Genomic DNA, 21,444 nt, shown 5'->3' with positions numbered 1-21,444 from the left:
TTGGTTTTATAATTGTAACCAGTAACGATGCAGCACATAAAATGTGTCAGAGTAAAAGTATTAAACTCACTGCAGATATGTAGTAAAAGTGGAAGTTAGAGGAAACAGCATTTTAATACTTAAGTACAGCAGTGAAGTAGTTCTACTTCGTTATTTTACATCATTGCTTGCAAATGAGATTGAACACTGGCCAGTGTGCACTGGCTATACAGAGTTCCTGTATCGCAACTGTATAAATTAAAGGTATTATCATGACAAGTTAGCAAGTTTTACTTATTGTTTATTTAACAGACATTTGATTAATGACAACCAATAAAAAATGCCATTCTGTTTAGCGTGTAAACACACTTTATGTCACTCAATCCAGTGGCTTGCACTTGCATCATGGTCGTATTTAAATACTCATTATGGATACATTTCAACACACTAAAGTTTGTACAAACACACACCCACACACACACACCCCCAAACACACACACGTTCACCCACAACTACCCACTGAGTTGCAGAGGGACCAGCGTCTTTTAAGTCTTCTTTTGGAAGAACGCACTCGTCCACACATACCGCACCTTCAGTGAGGCACATTATGTGCTCAACTAATAAATGGAACAGTGGAAGAGCACACTGGAAAATGGAGTTCATTGTGTGTCTGTTTGTCAGTAGGGTTTTCCTCCTAAAGCAGCGATCATTTCTGCCCTTTCGTCAGCTGTAGGCATATTTGGCTTTATTCCTTCACGTCTGCGCTGTAGCATTATGCCATGCTAGGAGACAAAGAGAAACGAGACAAACAGAGAGAGAGATAGATATAGTTTATGTCTTGTAAATCCATGACACAAAATATCAAATAAATGTTAAAACAAAGAAATATACATAACACTTTACATAATTTAAAGCAGCATTATGGAGTATTGGTATGTCATGCTCCAGGGTGCCACCTTTAGTCAGGAAGTGTAATTTGTGCTTTAGGTCATCTCTAATAAACAAGCTTTTTGGACAAGCTGCGAGATACAGGACCATCACTGTCATTGAAAGAAGGGTGTGCTAAAGGGAGGTGGTCGAGTAATTTTAAAGTTGGTCGGTCAACTTTACTCCATTACATAGAGTAGTTAGTGATATGACAAGCCAGAAGTAGCAATGATAGGGACTCTGTTTTCAATTACAGATCATTGACGCATCAACATGATTTTAAAACATGTAAACACGCTGCTGTACAATGGATCATCAACATTATATCGCAGATATCATACACATACACTGCCTGGCCCAAAAAAAAGTTGCCACCTGGATTTAACTAAGCAAATGATCTGGGGTTGATGCTGCAGTTGGTCAGATCTAAGTTCAGCAACAGTATGTGCTGAAAGAATGAGGTCAGCTGACTACCTGAATATACTGAATATAGACCAGGTTATTCCATCAATGTTTTTTTTTGTCCCTGATGACACGGGAATATTCCAAGACATCAATGTCAGGATTCATGGGGCTGGAATTGTGAAAGGGTGATTAAGGGAGCACGAGATCATCATTTTCACACATGAATTAGTGTATGACCTTTTTTTGGAGGCAACCTTTTTTTTTGGTCAGGCAGTATTTATTTCTGTAAACTTCTCAAGTAACTGCACTATAGTTAATCAACTTCATATGTTTTTACAGTCTTTTTTGCTTCCACTACCACAAAAGTACACAAAATCATGAGAAAAACATATATATGTTCAATGGACATCTGCTACAATTCTTCACAGACTCTATATTACTAATTTATACTAATATTAACCACCTAGCTTACATTATTTACCAGGTGACTGATGCTTTGCTATTTGTGTTGCCTAAAGCCTAGCAGCAAATGCCAGTACAGATGTCTCCAACTTCACCAAACAACAGAAAAGACAAACAATACATAATTAAAAAAAAATTTAACCTAAATTACCTTAAATGCCATGTAAAGTAAAAGTATATCCATTTATAGCTTTTATTGACAACTTAGTTCACTTTCTCAATTATACTGATTATCTAAATGCAACTGAATCTAAGCTCTGGCTTGTGTACCTCTGGTTTGGTTATTGTATTGTGGACAGTTTTAGCACAGAACTTACCCAGTACTTTCTGCAATTCTTGTATAATAAAAAGTATCCAGAGCACATGTCCTTATTATAATTGTATGCATCCAGGCACTTCTGTGCATTATCACCCTCCTGTACACAAGCAGAAATAAAGCACATTAATCCACTTTTTCCTAGTACTCAAAGTGCTTACACACTAGGGTTGCAGCGGTAACCGGTTTCACGGTATACCATGGTATTAAAATGCACGGTTATCATACCGTGTGTATTTGCTTATTACCGGTAAAACGCAAGCCAGCGGAGAAACTCACCCGCGCATGCGCAACTGTGCTCCGCTTCAGCTGCTCAGCACACAGCGGTGAGAACAGCATAAAGTGCATCAGACTAAACAAATCTCCGTCCGCCTAAAAAAAGGCTAAACTAAAATCAGCAGTGTGGGACTATTTCAGAGACCCGCCGAACGCACCCGAGGATGGTTATCCGATTTATAATCAATGTGGCCGTAAAGTCACAGCTAAAGGTGGACATACGTCAAACCTGTTCTCCCATCTCCAAGAACACCACCCCGCCGTGCAGCGCAAAGTATGTGTTTAGTTTATAATTTTAATCTGAACATAAATAAAACCTCTTTGTAGTCGTGCATAACCCATGCGGTAAGCGCCCGCAAAAGCGCCGAGTTATCCGAAATTTGGGCACGCAGGTACAGGCGTGAAGTGCGTGCTACGACGGATTCACGTGTCCGTGTAAAGGTGCTCGCCGGACTGGATGTGAAAGACGCCATTCATTTACATGCGTTCATTTTCAAATTCTGACGTGCCTGTTTTTCATATGTTAAAACCAGACTCAGAAATAAATCCCCTCTATCTGGTTATATACCAACTTGGCAGTAAAACGGACGTTTACAACAGTTGTTGATCAGACACTGACCCAGGCTCAGTTTATCAGATATTAAATAATTTAAACTTAAATAATTGTACTGAATAGTTTAAACACAGGATCTTTACTTCTTAGAGGACATGTAATGTGTGACACGTGTGTGTGTGTGTGTGTGTGTGTGTGTGTATATATATATATATATATATATATATATATATATATAATTATATACACCCTTAATGACCTTAAGAGTAGTGGAAAAACCTGGTTTCCTTCACCTAATGGTGTACAGTTTATTTTTTTTAAGGAGACATTATCTGTATAGTTGTTCCAGGTTTCTACAATAAATAGTTAATTGAACAAAAAACCTTTGTTGTAATTTCTTTAAGGGTCAGTTTAATAATATATGTAACAAACTGTGATACCGTGATAACCGTGATACCGCGGTATTTTCTGAGACGGTTATCATACTGTGAAAATCTCATACCGTTGCAACCCTATTACACACATAAGAACATTACCTACAATGTTACAAAGAATGGAAACAAAGTTTCCGTGGATTTTAATACATGCACACCCCCTAGTGGCCAACCCACGTAATACCATGAGTTAAATAATTATGTATTACAAGGGCAGGTGACATCATGGGCCCTGAATTGTTTAATATCGCAATATATATCGTCAAAAAAAAATTAAATGTACATTTTTTCCAATATCGTGCAGCCCTACTTCAAACTGAAGGTCAGACTTTAGTTTCAAACACTTAAAATACTTTAAAGTACACCCTACAGCCGCCGGAACAGGACCCCAAGCACCACAATATCATCAATATCTAATTGACTCGTCAAATAAGCAGCAAGCTGATTAAAAAAGTTTTTTTAAACAGTAATTTGACCTTCAGTTTTGAGTATTTTTCTCTCTCCCTATTCATATGGATTAGAGCCTGGTCTCATGTGTCTGGATATAACCTCCTGGTGGCGCTGCAAAACTGACTGACAAATGAAAAGACTTTCTATAAAGGACTTTTAAGTGGCTCTTCCGACTAGTGTGATAATATCATCTCTCCTGTTTGCAATATAAAAAGCAAGCTAATTGGATTAAACACTACAAAAACTCCTATTCACATTTTAACCTATGACTTTTTAAATAAAAAAAAAAGAATCCCTGTCAGTGCTTACCAGCACCCACTTAATTACTGGCATTAATGCCAAATGATGTTAACTATATAATTTCCCAATTATGACAAAAGCTATAATACATCTGCCAATTTTTGTCACTATGTTTTTTGCAATGTTTTTGCAAGTATTTTTACTTGCAAATTATACATTTGACAAGGAAACACAATCTATACTTTTAATCAACAGTAAAGAGGGTCACCTATCGCTACGAATGTCACACCCTTACCTCAATGCAGGGGTTGTTGTCCACATTCCGCAACTTTCGGGCATTCGATTTCTCATTCATACTTCAGACACATCGGGGTCTTCTGGAATTTAAAGAGTTAGGTATGACTGCCTAAGCATGATTATCAACAGGTGTAAACACACTAAAAAGGTTTAGACACACCTTCTCATTCAATATATTTCTTTATGTCTTCTTTTTATTTATTTTCTACACTGTAGATTAATATAAAAGCCATGAAAGCAATTATGGGACATATATGGAATGACATAGTAAAAATAAATGGGGATGAGCTGGAGCTTCACAACGTGAAGGAAAAGCAGCAGCTATTGTTCAGATCCTCCAGGAAGCCAGGCCAGAGGCAGACTTTAGACACCCCAACGTCAAAACAGAAATCTTAAATAATTCCAAAATATTAGACACACATATATAATATTAGAGAACAAAAATATGTTATAGTACAATGCTGTTTTTACTTTATTTCTTTTGTAGATGACTTTAACCTCTATTCAGGTAACTATGTACAGCAACAAATAATTTGATCAGAGGTGCCCAAAGTTGCATTCCAACATGGATGTTTCATATTCATATCAACTTTATTTTTTTTTTGTAGAGTATTTAATCTTCTATTTAATACTTAAAAATTGACTGCACCAATTGTTGTCTGGTTGGGGCCACAAGTACACAAGGGTGTTCTGTCACAACCAGTGCCACTAAATGAGCCAATTAGGATTGTCCAATTAAAGCTTGTGTAGGTTACATTTTTTAACTGACTGAAGAAGAGAATGTTGTTCTATGTTCTACGAATGTTTGAGAATGTTGTTCTAATGTACAATAAAAATGCATGTAAAATTGTTAGATTTGAGAGTTGCAATATTGCAGAGTATATACATGTAAAAGCAAAAAAAAAGAAATCATTTGCAAACGCACTTTTTAACATTTTGATCGCAAATAAAAAAATGCTTAAACTTTTGGGACAAAATTATTTTTATGTTACATTCAAGTGTTTTAAAATGGTGTAACTTAAATAGTGAAATAATACTTGGCCCCTCTATGAATATTGTGGCCCCTGGTGGACACTTACTCAGAAAAACCCAAATCTGTCACTGATTCAGAGGTAGCTAAACTTTTGTAAGCCAAATAGCGTTAGTACTTAGTTTACAGGCACGAAATGGTTTAGGTTAGCTATTTTGGTCCTTTCAACTTTTTTTACTGCAACTGAATAAATTAAATGTGTTTTACCTTGTGTTATGTGTTATCAATCCCCCTTACTTAAGTTAGCTAGGTAAGCTAAGCTAACCTAAGAAAGATAAGTATTTACAGTAACACAAATATTGCCCGGGTGGCCAAAAGATACTGTATGTGAATATTTTGATCTCCATTGATAACACCTTACTGCACCTCACAAACTGAGCGGTTCATTCATTCTGACCTTCAAACACTGTTTACAGCAGCAGGTGAGCTAAGCTACAGCTGACAGACTGTGAAAACGTCACTGAGGAAACATTTAACTAACAGGGCAGACAAATCCCGACCCCTTAAACCATACACACAATCAGAAAGACCAGAGTGAGACCACATCGAACTACATTAGCTAGCGTTAGCTACTTAGCTAGTTACCCAAGTGTGTGTTAGCCCTAGAGAGCTATCAAAGACTCGCTACAGTCAGCCCGAGCGCGTTAAACGAACAAGCGTTTCATTTTCTGCACCTAAGTTAACTAGCATGCTAACAAAACCAGCACACTGAGAGATCAATCTCTCAACACATTATATTAACAGAGAACTGTAGATTAGCTAGAGTTAACTTACCCCGCACAAACAGCGCGCGCGTGTGTGAGAGACAGAGTAGGTTAAATTCTTACATCTCTTGAGTTAACCTACACACACTCAGGAGCTTCCCCCCTCATGTCAGAGTGAACGTCATGCGACACACACACACACACACACACACACACAGCACAACCCAACCCGAGTGAACTCTTTGACGGACAGCGCACCGGACCAACAGGCGCAGACCGGCCGGCTGACTGACAGGTCCTCCGGCCACTGAGGCGAGTCTCAGGCAGCGCTAAGCCCCGCCCCCCGCTCTTAAACCCGGCTACAGTGAAGTCACCTCGATTGACAGAATCGCCGGCGAGTCCCGATTTTTTGAATTTCACTGCCGTTCGATTGAGGGCGGTCCAATGCGTGAGCGACATGTCACCTAGCCAATAAGAATCGACAAGTGGGCGTGGTTATCGAGTGGGCGTGGTCTATCCGGGTTCGGCTGCACCGCAGCGCATAGCCTACACAATGGCTGCTGGAAAGAGGAGAAAGCAAACAATTTTCAGGCCCGCCGCGTCCAGCAAAAAATATGAGAAAAAAATTATTAAAAATTCGGAGAAGAGTTGAAAGTCCAGAAAAACGCTCTAGAAAGGATGTTAAGGCTCCCACGGTAAGTTTGGCGGCGGTTAAGCAAATCGTTACGGCGTTCTTGAATTAAAATATCGGGGTTATTCAAATTATGAGAGTGAGGGTGAAGCTGAAGGGGGAGAAAAAAAAAGTTTGTGTTAATCAGCGCCCAGCTCGGGACCTGAGAGAAAAAGCAGCGGAGGGAGCTGAAAAGCGCAGAAAATGAAGATTATAAAGTGTGTTATGAACTTCTTTTCGCGTCGCGCCGAATGCAAATGAACGTCAACAAACAGAGGAAGTGCTGGAGTTTTTAAAAAGTTGGAGAGGAGGAAAAAAAAGTTTTGCAATTGCGACCACTTTTAGTTTTTTCTGCTCTGCTTTTCTTTCTGAATATAAATAGCTAATAACGACAGGGCTGAGGGGACGGTGGCCGTGACGAGGGCAACAGGCGCGTTTTTGAAGAGAAAAGGCGAACAAATGAAGAATTAAAGTTGATATACGGCGGCCGATGCTGCAGACCGAGCTGATCACAGTTTGACACATTTACGTGCACCGCCAGGAGCGCGAGCGTAAACACCGCGGCGGCAGCACGTTCCAGCCGGAGCGCGTTCACGAGCTGGCTCTCGGGCGGGCGGTGTGTTTTGCAAAAGTTGTCGGGGTCCCGAGTGTGTGGCGGCGCCTGGGTTTGTGTATCGTATCGGAGGTGATAACGGCGCTTTTCCCGCGGAGTGCCGTTCAGAGGGGGAGAGGGGAGGGGGTGGTGGTGGTCGAGGGGGGAAAGCTGCTTGTCAAAATCACAAACAACCAAAATGGAGGGAGAAAGTTAAAGGGAGACTAATTGTGGCGATGCTAAACTCACACTCTGCTCTGTCGTAGTGTTCAACATGTGTCTGCCTCACACCTTACACACACACTCTCTTTCTCTGTCACACACACTCACTCACTGCTGTACACAAAACCCGCTGAACCACTGAGCTGCTGCTATCTGGTCGTGATTGTGTCAAAAAGTTTGTGTGATTGAGGGAGGAGGGAGGGAGGGGCTGGGGGCTTCTGTTTTTTTCACAGAGCTTGCTGAGGGCTCAGTGGTGGTCGTGTGTGTGGTGGTAATATGTGTGCATATGTGTGTGTGGATGGAGGTGAGCTCTAGCTATAGCATGTAGCCCACCGATCCAGCAGTGTTGTCAGTAAACTCATTGACCACCTACCTAAAGTGGGCTCATGTTGATGTTCATGATGAGCTGTAGAACTAGCTGGTTAACTGTATAACTGTCTTTATAGCGCGCGCCACCATCTCACGCACGTGAGCGTGGAATGTGTTTTTAAATGCAGCAAATACAGCAGCAGGAGTTTATACCAGGCTGGGGGGATGAAAGGAGCACGTGTGGCATATGGCCCTGTGTGTGTGAGGAGGAGGATGGGAGATGAAGGAGAGAAGAAGGGAGCTGTAGGGGTTTGATACCGCCGATGCCCCTCACTGAGTGTGGTTGGGGTTATTATAAAGTGGTGGTAAATTAGTTAGATTGTGGTGAGTGGTGTTTGGGATGGGGGTGGTTATGATATACATGGCGCTGTAGGTGAGGTGTGTGGGGGGGGGGGGGGTGGTCTGCTGGACTGGAACACTGTCTTTAGGGACTTTAGGATCTGTTGATGATGAGCGCGGTCTGTTCGGCGCTGTCCGCTGTGTCGGATATCCGCGTGTTTGATGGTGTTTTATCGTGTTCAGAAGTTGAGCGGCTGTTAAAGTGTGGTGATCTGATGTGAGGCTGGGAGATGAGGGGGTCGCGGTGGTGGTCTAAGGAGGGGGAGGTGTGGAGAGAGAGAGCTGGGCAGTGGTGTTTAAGAACAGCGTGTTTCTGAGCGGGTTAGTCCATCTAAACTGATCCGCTGATTCCTCACTGTTTAACTGGGTCGCTGTGTTTTTTCCCGATGTTTGTTTTAATCCAGATAAATAAAGAAATATGTTTCATTTAATCGAATATTCAAGAAAACAGTGTTTGTTAAGAGTGCGGGCTTTAATTTAATTCCATTAATGTATTATAAACCATTCTGTATCTCGTTTTGCTTCAGTTTGTGTTTAAATATTTCTGAAACGCTGAATAAGAAAAAAATTGTCTTCAATTTTATTTTTTGTCTAATCAAAGTTTATTTGCATTAAATCCACAAGTGTGGTGTTTATCAGTGAATAAAATCATTAATGTGTAATCATTAATATTTTAAGCTTTTAAATTGTGAAATAAGACTTTTCTTTTGAAAACAGAAACAAAATGAATGTGCTAGATATTTAAGTTAAAATGTAATTATTTCTAGTAAATATTAATGTTAATCAGTTCCAAATAACATTGCAAAATTGCATTTTTTTATTTTATTTATTAAAAAAATTAAAATGACAATGTGACAGTTTTCTGACTTGATTAAAACAGGTCAGGTCTATTAAGGCTGTTTCAAAATGATTAATTATTAAACAATCATAAAAAAAAACAGTCAGAATTATTTAACTTGTTTCTTTCATAATTGCTCTAAAACTAAATAAAGAAATGCTAAAACTCTAATAAGATTCTGTTCATTCATGTTACTTATTTCATGGTAATTAATATATATATATATATATATAATACAATGTTTTCTGTGTATTAATGTTACTTCATGATAATTGAAAATATATATTAAAATGTTTTCTTCATCATTTAGGTAGTGAATTTAGTAAAGTATTGTCAGATTTACTGTAAATTCATAGTTCTATTAATCTGTACTGCTTATTTATTTAAAATTTTATTTAATGTGCTAAGCTGTAAAACTAGCAGCATGATAAAACAAATATTAATCTAGTTTAACTTGCAGTTTTGATATTAATACATTATTTAAACATTAAAAAAAATAAGATAAATGCAATGTTTTCCTGAAATTAGTCTGAATCTTAAGACCACATCTATATGAAAGATGCTAACAATCCAGAAGAATATTAGGTACTTTCTTAGATAAAAGTGCTCAATTATTATTTGTACAAGATGAGGATTGGATGTACAAGAACCATCTTGTGAAATGTTCTTTAAATAAGTTTTTTAAATAATAAATGTGAAGAATCTCAACACAATGCATTTGCAACAGATTTAAGATCTGAGTAAGTAAAAAGTAGTAAAAAAAAAAAGAATATGATTAATAGTGTTGTGTAAAAATCTGAAAGTTCTCTGAAGTTTTTGGGAGAAAAAAAGAGAACGAAGCAGCTTAAAATATCATATATAAATTGTGTTCATATATAAATATACTGCAAAATCTTGTTTCTTTTTTACTATCAAAATTAATATTAATGTATTATTAAATTGCTGTTGGCTTTAGAGGTTTTCCATCATGGAATTATTAATGAATTATTATTTTATTAAAATTTTTAAAGTGTAATTATTTATATTTGGTTTATTTAATAATAATAATAATAATAATAATAATAATAATAATAAACAAGTGTTCTTGCCTGTTTTCTGTATTTTGATGTCTGTTGCTAAGCTGATCCAAAAATAATAATGAATGGTTTGTTTAGAGTAAGTTTTAAAATAAAAATGTTCTTGTTATAAATCATGAATAAACCATCCTTATTCAAAATAATGCCATGTACTGAGCAATGACAATAAAGTTAAAGAGAACTATTTAGTGAATTAAAGAGAGTAAACTTTGCTGTAAGACTGCTGTGTAAATAAAGAGAAATATTAAAGTTTGGAGTTGTTTAGAGATCAGCTTGCGTGGTTCTTTGTCTTTCACTTAAAGGTGTCACATGGTATTACATTGTACCAACATAGTACAGACTGCTTAATGCATGGAATATAATTAATCTCTTTCCCGTGCGGTTGCAAAAAGCTAGAATAGGCTGTCGAAGTGCGAAAGCTGCTTGACTAAAAGCTGTGCATGTTTCAGTGTCTGATCTCTGTAAAATCATGCCCATGATTCCAGTCCTGCCAGTCTTCTGACTGCTAAATAGAAGCTGGCAAGTTGGGTTTACACCATATTATTGTGATTTTGGTAACTGCACTCACTTCACAGCATGTAATTAAGATATCATACAAGTCAGATCAGCTGTGATATTGGTTGTCATTTTAATACAGAATTCTTTATTCCTGTGGTTTTCTATATTCCAGAGTATTTACCAGAGTTTATCCCTGTTTTTGCGCTTCATGCTGGTTTCTGTACTCTCTGGAGTGCTTAAGTACATTCTCTTAGGGTTGCTTCCAAGTCTGGTATTGATGCATGTCAAAGAGTGTTGTGTGTGCTTTAAAACTGCACCGTTATGTGTGTTTTAAATTTGACCAACATAGACCTAAATTAGTGGTTTGTAGCTACTTTCACAATTTATTTATACAGGACTGATTACATGGACATGCAGTGCAGTGTGTTTGTAATGGCTGGATTTTAAATAAATACTATGAAGTTGTAATGCACAGTGTCAGCTTTAATTTAAAGGCAGGTATATCTGTTCCAGGCTGTGAAACTGTGGAAGGTAAATTTGATCATTAATTTGAGCACAAGTGGGCTAAACAAATGTCTGTACTCTTCAAAATAAAGGTGCTCCAAAGGTTTTTTTTGAGTGACATTTTTTTTAAATTGTTAATTTAGATTTGTTAGTGTGAATACCTTTTTAAGGTTTCAATAATCTTTTTTTATGTAATGGCTCTTTACTAGTTTATATACAGTTCTGGAGAAAATTTCATTTTCCGAATCAAGTTTCTCTGATTTTGCTATTTATAGGTATATGTTTGAGTAAAATGAACATTGTTGTTTTATTCTATAAACTACGGACAGCATTTCTCCTAAATTCCAAATAAAAATATTGTCATTTAGAGCATCTATTTGTAGAAAATGAGAAATGGCTGAAGTAACAAAAAGATGCAAAGCATTTAGACCTCGAATTTTGCAAAGAAAACAAGTCCATATTTATAGCGTTTTAAGAGTTAAGAAATCAATATTTGGTGGAATAACTCTGGTTTTTAATCACAGTTTAATGCATCTTGGCATGTTCTCCTCCACAAGTCTTACACACTGCTTTTGGATAATTTTATGCCACCCCTGGTACAAAAAATCAAGCAATTCAGCTTGAAAATGGCTTCTGATCATCCATCTTCCTCTTGAATATTTTACAGAGGTTTTCCATTTGGTAAAACCATAGAATTTTTAAGTGGTCTTGTTTTTTTTTTCCAGAGCTGTACATTATAAACATGGTTCTTTTTGAAACAAAAAGTGCTTCTTCTTTGACAATAGTTTTCTGTTGAATGTGTTTAGAATGAGTAAAACTATCCATAATTATGGCACAAAAGTGTCAAAGGCTACCTCAAAGAGAAAACAAAACCAGCATGACTTTTACAACATTCAAACTACTCTCTTCTGAAATTAAGGGTATTAAAAAATGATCCTGCTTTTGTTGAAGTAACTGTCGCTAATTTTCAGGAAGGATTTTAATAGAGATTGGAGCATTGCTGTGAGGGTTTGATTGCATTCAAAGACAAGAACATTATGGTGGTTAGTCAATATGTTAGATAATCACCATCTTAACCTCAATTCCCCAATTTACCACCAAGTATTGATGGTGTAGCATCATTCCACAGAACACTGCTTCACAGCTCAAGTATAGGGGCTTTACAGCCATCTAGCTCACATGGTGCAATCTGATTCATGTTCATCTCCTCCAGAAAGTTCTATTCAATTGGCAATACTTATCTTTTGGGACTTGACAAGATACATAGCCACAAAAGGTTTCCAGTATTGTTACAAGCCAAAGATCAATGAGCATCAGTACTTGGAACTCGAATGTGTCTACTTTTGAAAACCGTAGGTGAAAATGTGAATAAAAGAAGTGTAGGTTGTATACACAGAACTATCTCACCTAATTGAACAGTGTATTTATTGATTATATGATTATTTGTGATATGTAGGATGTATTGACAAGTGTGGAGAGAGTAATGTTAACTGCTCCTATCCAATCCAATTCCTCAAAACTGAAAGAGTAAAAGGTTCTTGCTGAGATTGTTTTTATTTGTTGAAGACAAATCTGAGGGTAAAAAGCGCCTGAAATGTAAAGAAAGAGAACTTGGTAGTATAGTACTTCACCAGGGAAGATTTAGAGTATGTGGTGAGGTCTAGTGACTTGCAACAGGTACTAAACTGGTTTTATGTCATTTGGATATTTGAAAGGATTATAGTTGTATAGTTAACTTAATACAAAAAGAGTGAAAAAGCAAGTTTTTTGTTTAACTTTTGGTGTGCAAAAAATGTTCTTCTTAGTAAGTGCAAGGTAACATCCTACCAATGCCTGAATTCAGATTAATTTTAAAGCTGAACAGTTGGTAATGTGCTCTTTTTGTTAAATGCTGTTCATTTTGTCTACAAAAATTGTATGTTTTATAGCTCTTCTGTACTTTGTAGACAGTCAGATTCAATTATTTTTTCCCCACATTTTAAAGTTTTTCCTATGTTGTTAATTTAATCAAATTTAAAGTAAATGTGCATTTTATTCAATATCCAATATTTAACTAGTTTACCAGAGCGACTGTTTACTTCTCATCATTCCATTAATCTAACTTGTCAAGAATTGGATGTAAATATGCATGCGTGAACAACACCTGGGGGATGGGGGGGTCAAATATATGCCATGATTGGCATACAATTCCATGTTCAGGTCTCTCCATAGGTTTAACCTTTTCACAGATTTTAGCCTGTATTTATCCCAGTTTTCCTGCCAATAATTTCTTTCTTAATTTTTATAGCTTTAATAGCTTAAACCAATACATATCCTGCTCTTGGCATAGTCCTGTTGACACAAAAAGACCCTAATCCCCCAAAAATGCAAGTGCCAGATGCCAAAGAGTTAAGAAGTATGGATATCATCCGATGGAAAAGTGCTACACAACTGCTTCAGTTCAGAAAGGTTTGTTAAATTTGCTTGTGTATATGTTGAGCCAGAGCAGGAAAACACTTAAAAAACACTTAGAGAGCATTTGAAGTCGGGTATTGTCTGTTGGGTCAGACTTGTGCAGAATACTCCCAAGTTATGCTTGGTTTCACTCCAAATTTGTAGCCTCATTTGATCTGGCAAAGAGAAAACACTTATTAATAAAGGATGTCCACTCTCGTATCTGCTTAAGACTACTATTTTTCCTCACGTCTTCTGGAACTCATCCAACATCCTCTTTACTCCCTCAGGGCCTGGTCTCTCCGTGGTGTTGAAGATTTGGCCTCTCTTGCTCCGTCAGCATTCGGACACACTGCACGTGTCCACCGCGTGGCCAGCCCGTGCTAAGTTGCCATGGCCACAGTCTCCCCTGATGATGACTGCCCCAACCCGGCAGAGCGTGACCGAGCGAGGAAGAGGAGGCTGGAGGGAAAAGGGAGGAAGAACTTCCTGTGTCAGCTATGTGAGAAGGCCTTCAACAGCGTGGAGAAGCTGAAGGTGCACTCTTACTCTCACACGGGCGAGAGGCCGTACCGCTGCACACACAACGACTGCACCAAGGCCTTCGTCTCCAAGTACAAACTGCTACGGTGGGTCAAGCTCAACTCATTTTGACAAACAAAAGTACAAAAAATATTTATGTAAAAGTTCAGGTATTCCTGACTACATTGCGTAATTGATTAATTTTTGAAGTAAAAAAAAAAAATAGCACAACCACTGCAGCAAACAGCATAAAAAATGCAGCAAATGTCCATGCTAAATTAAAAATTTAATTAATTGTAGCATGTGCAAGGATTTTAACACCATTCCAGCTGTAGTGCCACATCTAATTTAGCTCACAAATATTTAGCAACAAATAAACATGTATCAACAATTTCTCTCCTTTGGGGAAGAATCAATTCTTCTTCTTTTTTTTTTCTTTTTACATAAAAAATTGTGCCTCATTTAGACTTTTACTTCCTCATTCATGATGGCACTTCAGATACTAAATAAGGAATTTTTACCTGTTAAAATGTTTGTGAAAGACTCTTTTAATCATCTGCTGAAACTCTAGCCTAAGGGTTTATGCAGTTGGCAAAGGTCTGAAAATAAAAAGCAAGTCCCAGCTGTAGTAATCAAGCAGTAATAGTTGGAAAGTGAAAATGTGGAGGTCCAGGAAGGAGCTCAGATAGAACTCCTCATGTCTCTATAAGACAGTAGAGGTCAGAGGAATTGTAGTGCTCTATTCTACTGTGCAGCTTTGCTTTCACAAACATCTGCTTGGGAAAAAAATCAGAAGGAAACTAAGAACAGAAGCATTTTTAATTAAGGGCTGTGGTCTGATAAAATTAAAAGACTGTTTTAACCACATTCAGCAAAAATATGTTAGGAGAAAGGGGAAAAACCCTGAAGAGAAAAAAAAACATGCAATTCAGTAAATTGATTATTTTGGTATTACTGTATTATAATATACAACTGTGCTCTCAAAACAGCCACAATTGTTCATGGTATAATTGCAATGTGTTTTGCATCAAATATGCTTTTCTGTTCACCAAAATGTTACTGTAGAGTTACTGTAGCCTTTCTGTCAGCTCGAACCATTCTGGCCATTCTCTGATGACCTCTTTCATAAACAAGATATTTCTGTCCATTGAGATCTGCTGTGTACTTGATGCTTTTTAGTGTACCATTTTGAGAGATCTCTAGATACTATTGTCCATACAATCCATTTACACACAATATTTGGTAAGCACTCCTTTACCCAGAAATGGAGTGCTTCAAGGAGCCTTAGGCTTCTTAGCTAATTATTATATGTATAGATATACAGTAACTTAATGAATTATCACAGAAAATATTGCTATACAGAAACATTTTTTTTTTCTCATTGTAAATGCATGTTGTTTTTTAACAGGCACATGGCCACACACTCACCAGAGAAGACCCATAAGTGCAGCTACTGTGAGAAGATGTTTCATCGCAAAGACCACCTGAAGAACCACCTTCACACGCATGACCCCAACAAAGAGGCCTTCAGCTGCACAGAGTGCGGCAAGAGCTACAACACCAAGCTGGGCTTTCGACGGCACCAGGCCCTCCACTCTGCTCACCACGGAGACCTCACCTGTCAGGTGTGTCTGCAGCCATACCCAAGCACCACTTTGCTGCTGGAGCACCTGCGTAGCCATGCTGGCAAGAGTGCCACTGGGGCTAAGGAGAAGCGCCACCAGTGCGAGCACTGCGAGCGGCGCTTCTACACCCGCAAGGACGTGCGTCGTCACCTGGTGGTACACACAGGCCGCAAGGACTTCCTGTGCCAGTACTGTGCCCAGCGCTTCGGCCGCAAGGACCACCTGACCCGGCATGTGAAGAAGAGCCACGCCCACGAGCTGCTGCGGGTGAAAGCAGAGCCAATGGAGCTGCTGGAGCCACACCAAACTCCAACATCGGGATCCCTGGCATTACGCTACCCGAGAGGTCACACGTCCTACTCGCCACCGCCCCCTCTGAGAGCGGAGATCGAAAGCTATCTCCTAGAGCTGCAGGCGGAGGACGCTCCCAAGCTGAATACTGCTGCTGCCACATCCGCTGGAGAAACGACACCATCTCTGGACTTCCTGTCTCCGCTGTTCAACTTCCTGCCCTATGGTCAAGGGGCAGGGCCTGCCCTGGGGGTTTCCTACAGCCAGGAGGAAGGGCTGCCCATAATAACGCCCTCCCAAGATGTGCCTGACCCTCTAGGTGCACTTCACACGCTCCCGCACCCACCCACGCTCACACAGACGCATGGGCTCACTTCCAGTTACACGCACTCACAAAGCCTGAATACAACCACCACCCTGCCTCGATTCCACCAGGCCTTCCAGTGACCCAATGTAAATGTACGCACGTACCTAGCTACCTTAGCACTTACTCGAAAGCATACCCACACTTTACTGTCAACTTGGCACTTAATTGTAAACAAAAAAAAACACAACATTGTGACTCTCTTTCTCAAGCCAGTAACACGGTTATAATATATGTGCCTTTGAGAACATATCACTTACTTGTTTATATCTGGAGGCGTTTTAGCAATAGAGGATGTTGAACATCACCTGACAGCTGTCATTCAAAATGAAACAATCACTTTGATAAAGCATGCGTGCCTGCAAAGCAGAGCTCAGTTTGCAGTGAAGTTTTGCTCTCAAATGCTGAGAGCATGTAGCTTTCAAAACCCTCCCATTTAGCACTTTGAACTTCTAATGATGCGGAAGTTCCATCAAAGCTAAAAAATATATATTTTTCAGATTCTTTTTGTTGTTGTTGTTGATCTTCATTCTCATTTGTTGGCCCATAAGCTGTTGGGTACTGAAATGCCAGCGTTTGAGTGACAGTGTCAGAAATCTACACAGCCAAAGGCAACCAAACCCCTCAGAGCCAGAGTGAGGAAGGCTCATCTCGTTTTGCTTTTATTTTTTTATTATTATTTTTTTTTTTCTGATGGCCATTTGCCTTCATGCTGCTGCTCATTTTAAGGGCCTAAAACGTTATCAACGCAGATCTGCTTCACAGTACAAAGCAATAAAGGGAAACATTGACTGACTATACAAATCAAAGACTATCACATGGACACACCAACAGCTCTTAAACACTCTCCCCCTATCTTTTTCCCTTTGCTGTTTCCATGTACGTTCGGATACCAACACAACCCTCAACCTCATCCGCCAGACTGCTATCCACTGCACTGATTCAAGCCACCAGTAAAGCAAATGCATTCACACAAAACTCTTAAGGAACACAGTTTTGCAGATATTTATACAACCCTAAATCAAAGGTAATTGGAAAACAGCAAGCATTGTTTCTTACATTTACTTTGACTTTGTTGCAGACAGCATAAACTTAACACATTTAAATTTTTAATAGACATCTATTCCTGCATTTCAGGCCTGAAACAAACGCTGTTAAGCATTTACCACATTGTAATCACAACACTCGAGAGACCTTTTGGTGCTACGAATTAGGATATTAAATAAGTAATATTAAGGTGTGCAACAGTGCCTGGTCATTACTGTCACTCAATTTAAGCAAGGTCAGGACTGCAGGCACACCAGTCCAGAACCCATACCCTTTTCTTCCACAGCCATCCCTTTGTAATGTGTGCACCATATGGTTTTGCATTGTCTTGTTAAAAAATGCATGGACGTCCCTGGAAAAGATGTCCTGAGTCTGGATGGGCAGAAGTAGACAGAATCTATGTCTTACAAAACAGATCTAGTATACTGATTTAAATGACAACACACATTTCCTCTGTGTAATGGTCTATTTCAGATGCCTCAGAGCCCAGAGAAGTCAACACCACTTTTGAACATAGTTAACATAAAGCTTTTTTTTTGCAGAGGGACGTTTTAAGTAGCAATCATGAATTTTGTAGAGCATCATTAAAGTTTTCTACAGTGGTTTAATGTGGTTTAATTAGATCTGGGTGAATACCAGATCTGAGTTCTTTGAATCATTTATTGTTACTATGCACTGTAGAGGGGAAATATGCAATTCTCTTTCAATCTTTTAATGAATACTTTTTTCAATCTTTATTTTTAACTAAATACTTGCCTATTACTATTACAGAAATGCAGGAAGTGATGTAAATTAACAAATGAACTGAAGTTCACTAGACAAAACATAAAATACAGAGTCTTGGGTTTAAACTGTCTGCAGTGCTATATAAAAGTTAAAGAAAACGCAAGAAACACTTTATACTGCCCAAACAAATGTTCTGAGTTGAGTTTGTATATTTATATGGGCTTTAGAAACCCATATATGAATTAAACTATCCTTTGTAATTTTCATACACAAAACTTCCAGCCAAACCCCTCTATGAAAAGATTTTTATATGTGTATGAGAGATCTTGCTTAGGGCGGGGATCACAGAGGCGTGTGTTGAGTGAATGTTTAGTTTGTGTTGAATTTACATTGGGAGCTGGTTGTTGGGTGCTGGAAAGCCTCCATGTCGGGCATATGTTTCATAATAGCACTTTCTATAAAAAAAAAACTCTGATGCCTTTGTTTTGTCCTATGTTTTTTTTGTTTGTTTAAAAAGAACCTTTGTCATAAATGGTTTAGATGTCATATTTAGCTTGTTAGCAGATTGTTAGCATGTATATATAAAATGCTATATGTGTGTGATATTTTTACAGGTACACTTCATACAGTGTTTAACTTTGTACATTTCTCCAGTTTTTTGCTTTATTGCACAAAACGTCTGTGTCTCTCACTGAGACTTTTAACTTTAACACAAAAAGAAGGTTTATTCCACCCGCACTTCTTCAAAGCACTTCCTTTATTATTTTTTTGTTTGTTTCCCATTACGTTCGAAAATGGTTTGTATAAATGTATACATGAACTTAAAGCAGTTTGTAAATACTTCAGTATTGACAGAAGTGTATAAAACTGGGAAGACCTGAATGCCTCAATCTTTTAAAGGTGTAACACAGTGATGTCATTGATGCTGCTGAGTGAATGACTCGAATGATCGAGTTGCTCTGTTTTCACTGGGAGACACAGACCTTTAGCAATTCAAACGTTCGACTGTTTCAGTGGTACCATCATCTACATCGTGTGTGTAACATGTATGCGAGTGTAACACAATCTCTCTGTTTTGGATAATGCTGCTAATGGACAAAGTATAGCCCCTGATGGCGCAACAGACGTTCTCTCCTCAAGTTTTTTTATATTTCTTTTATAAATATAATTATTTTTTTCTTTCCCCCCCACCCTTTTCAAATCCAAGACCATAAGCGTCTGAAGGAGTGAGCGGGATTGTGTCCATCTGCCTTATATCGGGAAGTGTGAGGAGGTCTTGGGAAGTTAGTGAAGCCTTTTTTGTTCACAAACCTGTTTGGGAGCCAGATGTTGCCATTGTATCGTTCACAGAGCCCAAGTGAAACGGACCTCTTATATCACAACCTGTTGAAGAAGAGAAGAAAAAGAGAGAAGAGCATTTAGTGCATCCTGAGACAGCATTCCAGCCATAATGGTGTTTTACATTGTGTCCTTTTATGTCCTTTATCGTTTTTAATCGCATTTCTGTAATGCCATCCTGTGATAGTGGCTATTGCTAATCATGTATATGTTACTTTAATGTACTTTTACAAACTACTGTTGTGTATGTGTATAGCCCAAGACAGAATGATTCATATATCTCTTTATGTTTGTATGGTGTGAATGTGAGCATGTGTGTGTGTGTGTGTGTGTGTGTGTGTGTGTACATGTATGTGCGCATGTATTTGTATTTAGAACTTGCTGCTGCAGCCTGCATTTCCTTTCGTCTCCTCCAGATGACATCATCCAAAGAGAAAGATATTTATTGGCTGGCTAGGTGAGCCAGGTGTATGCTGTAGAAGGTGAACGGCTGGCTGTTAGCGTGTGTGTCTGAGAGAGAGAAAGAGAGAGAGAATGCAGGAGAAAGAGAGAGAGAACGAGAGAGCGAGAAAGAGAGATTGTGTGTCTGTGTGCATTCAGACGACCTTTGCTGCTATGTGAGGAGAGGAGAGATTCGGTCCAGTGTTAATACTGTCCACAGTACTGAGCTCAATAAACATACCAGAAGGACTCACTTTATCCAGCCTGTTCTGTCTGTTCTTCATCTGTCAAACATATTACCTACACTGTACACATTTCCAGAGGTGGGTAGTAACATTTGGGGGTATATAGGGTATCGTCATCAATGGGTGTTGGTACAGTTTTGAGCCGATAACAGCAGAAAGGGGTGGATCAGATATCAGAGTGAAGAAAAGAAAGAATCTGATCCAGTGTAGGCTGAAGCAGCACACACTCACACTGTGTGATGTCATGTTGTTGGCTCTGGGTTTATTCCTGTGGGGTAGGAAAATTCAGACACTGATTATAAGCTTCAGTAAATTTTACAGTTTTAGAATTTTATCAGTGTATGAAAAATAAAGTATTGTCATATCAACAGTAGTAATAAAAGTTACAATTACTTAGTTAAACTTTTTAGTTAAATATTTTAAACTATTTATTTGTTAACTTTAGCTCAAATTACTTTTACTTAATTTTCATTGAATATACATGTATTTACTAGAGACTGATTTATTTACATAAAAAACCTCTGTGCATAAATCTATCTACTTTATATTTAAAAAATGAAATTAAATGTTTAACTATATATACATTTACTAAAGTACCTGTACTGGTTTATAATGGATGCTGCAAAATCTACCTTTCTACTTATCTCACGTTTGTTAGATATATGATCTTTTTTTTTTTTGAGAGAGTAGATCTGGATAATATGGCATAAATAAAAATTAGCATCCTTCACCTAAACAACAACAGAATTAGAACCTGCAGGATGTAGGGTTTGCTAGTTCAATCCCCTGGACCAGCAGTATGTTGAGGTGTTATCCCTCGAAGGGAGGGAGTTATATTGAGTTATATATATATATATATATATATATATATATATATATATATATATATGCAGGGAGTTATATTGTTTTTACTGCTGTTCAATAACTGTGAAGGAAGTAAAATATTATGATGTACATAAAAGTTTTCATAATACATGATATGTGACTATTTCTTTTTGGAAATGTAATTGGAATATATAGTTTAATATACAGGAATATGACATTTTTTTCTTTTTTTCATTTTTAAATTAAAGCAATTAATTGCTCAACTGTAAACTGTAAGTTCTTTAAGTTACTCAGTAGTTAGGAATGTACTATTACTTAAGATTGAGACACTAATTTACAGAAAAGCACATTTTCAAAAGTATGGGTTTATGTCTCTGAGTTTTGATAATAATAATTCATACAGGAC

General features: G+C 38.0%; 2 protein-coding genes across 4 annotated transcripts; one reads left to right on the top strand and one right to left on the bottom strand.

Moving 5' to 3' along the window:
- Positions 1 to 263: 263 nt before the first annotated feature.
- chchd7 (coiled-coil-helix-coiled-coil-helix domain containing 7) lies at positions 264 to 20,457 on the bottom strand. Of its 3 annotated transcripts, XM_022677654.2 has the most exons (5): positions 20,210 to 20,457; positions 19,501 to 19,572; positions 4,338 to 4,419; positions 2,091 to 2,189; positions 264 to 761 (listed from the first exon to the last, which is right to left on the bottom strand). In XM_022677654.2, the coding sequence occupies exons 3-5, from the start codon at positions 4,395 to 4,397 to the stop codon at positions 657 to 659; spliced, it is 264 nt and encodes an 87-aa protein (XP_022533375.2). In that variant the 5' UTR covers positions 4,398 to 4,419; positions 19,501 to 19,572; positions 20,210 to 20,457; the 3' UTR covers positions 264 to 656. The 3 variants fall into 3 exon arrangements, with proteins under 3 accessions (XP_022533375.2, XP_007231132.3, XP_007231133.3); XM_007231070.4 differs by lacking the exons at positions 19,501 to 19,572; positions 20,210 to 20,457 and adding an exon at positions 6,144 to 6,297; XM_007231071.4 differs by lacking the exons at positions 19,501 to 19,572; positions 20,210 to 20,457 and adding an exon at positions 6,144 to 6,272 and having other exon boundaries at positions 4,338 to 4,416.
- On the top strand, positions 6,628 to 20,226 carry plag1 (pleiomorphic adenoma gene 1). Its single transcript, XM_007231069.4, has 3 exons — positions 6,628 to 6,768; positions 13,905 to 14,243; positions 15,545 to 20,226. The coding sequence occupies exons 2-3, from the start codon at positions 14,008 to 14,010 to the stop codon at positions 16,497 to 16,499; spliced, it is 1,191 nt and encodes a 396-aa protein (XP_007231131.2). The 5' UTR covers positions 6,628 to 6,768; positions 13,905 to 14,007; the 3' UTR covers positions 16,500 to 20,226.
- Positions 20,458 to 21,444: the final 987 nt, after the last annotated feature.

This window comes from Astyanax mexicanus, chromosome 8 (genome assembly GCF_023375975.1).
Source record: "Astyanax mexicanus isolate ESR-SI-001 chromosome 8, AstMex3_surface, whole genome shotgun sequence".
NCBI classification, from domain to species: domain Eukaryota; kingdom Metazoa; phylum Chordata; class Actinopteri; order Characiformes; family Acestrorhamphidae; genus Astyanax; species Astyanax mexicanus.
This window is presented reverse-complemented; position numbering and strand designations above follow the sequence as displayed.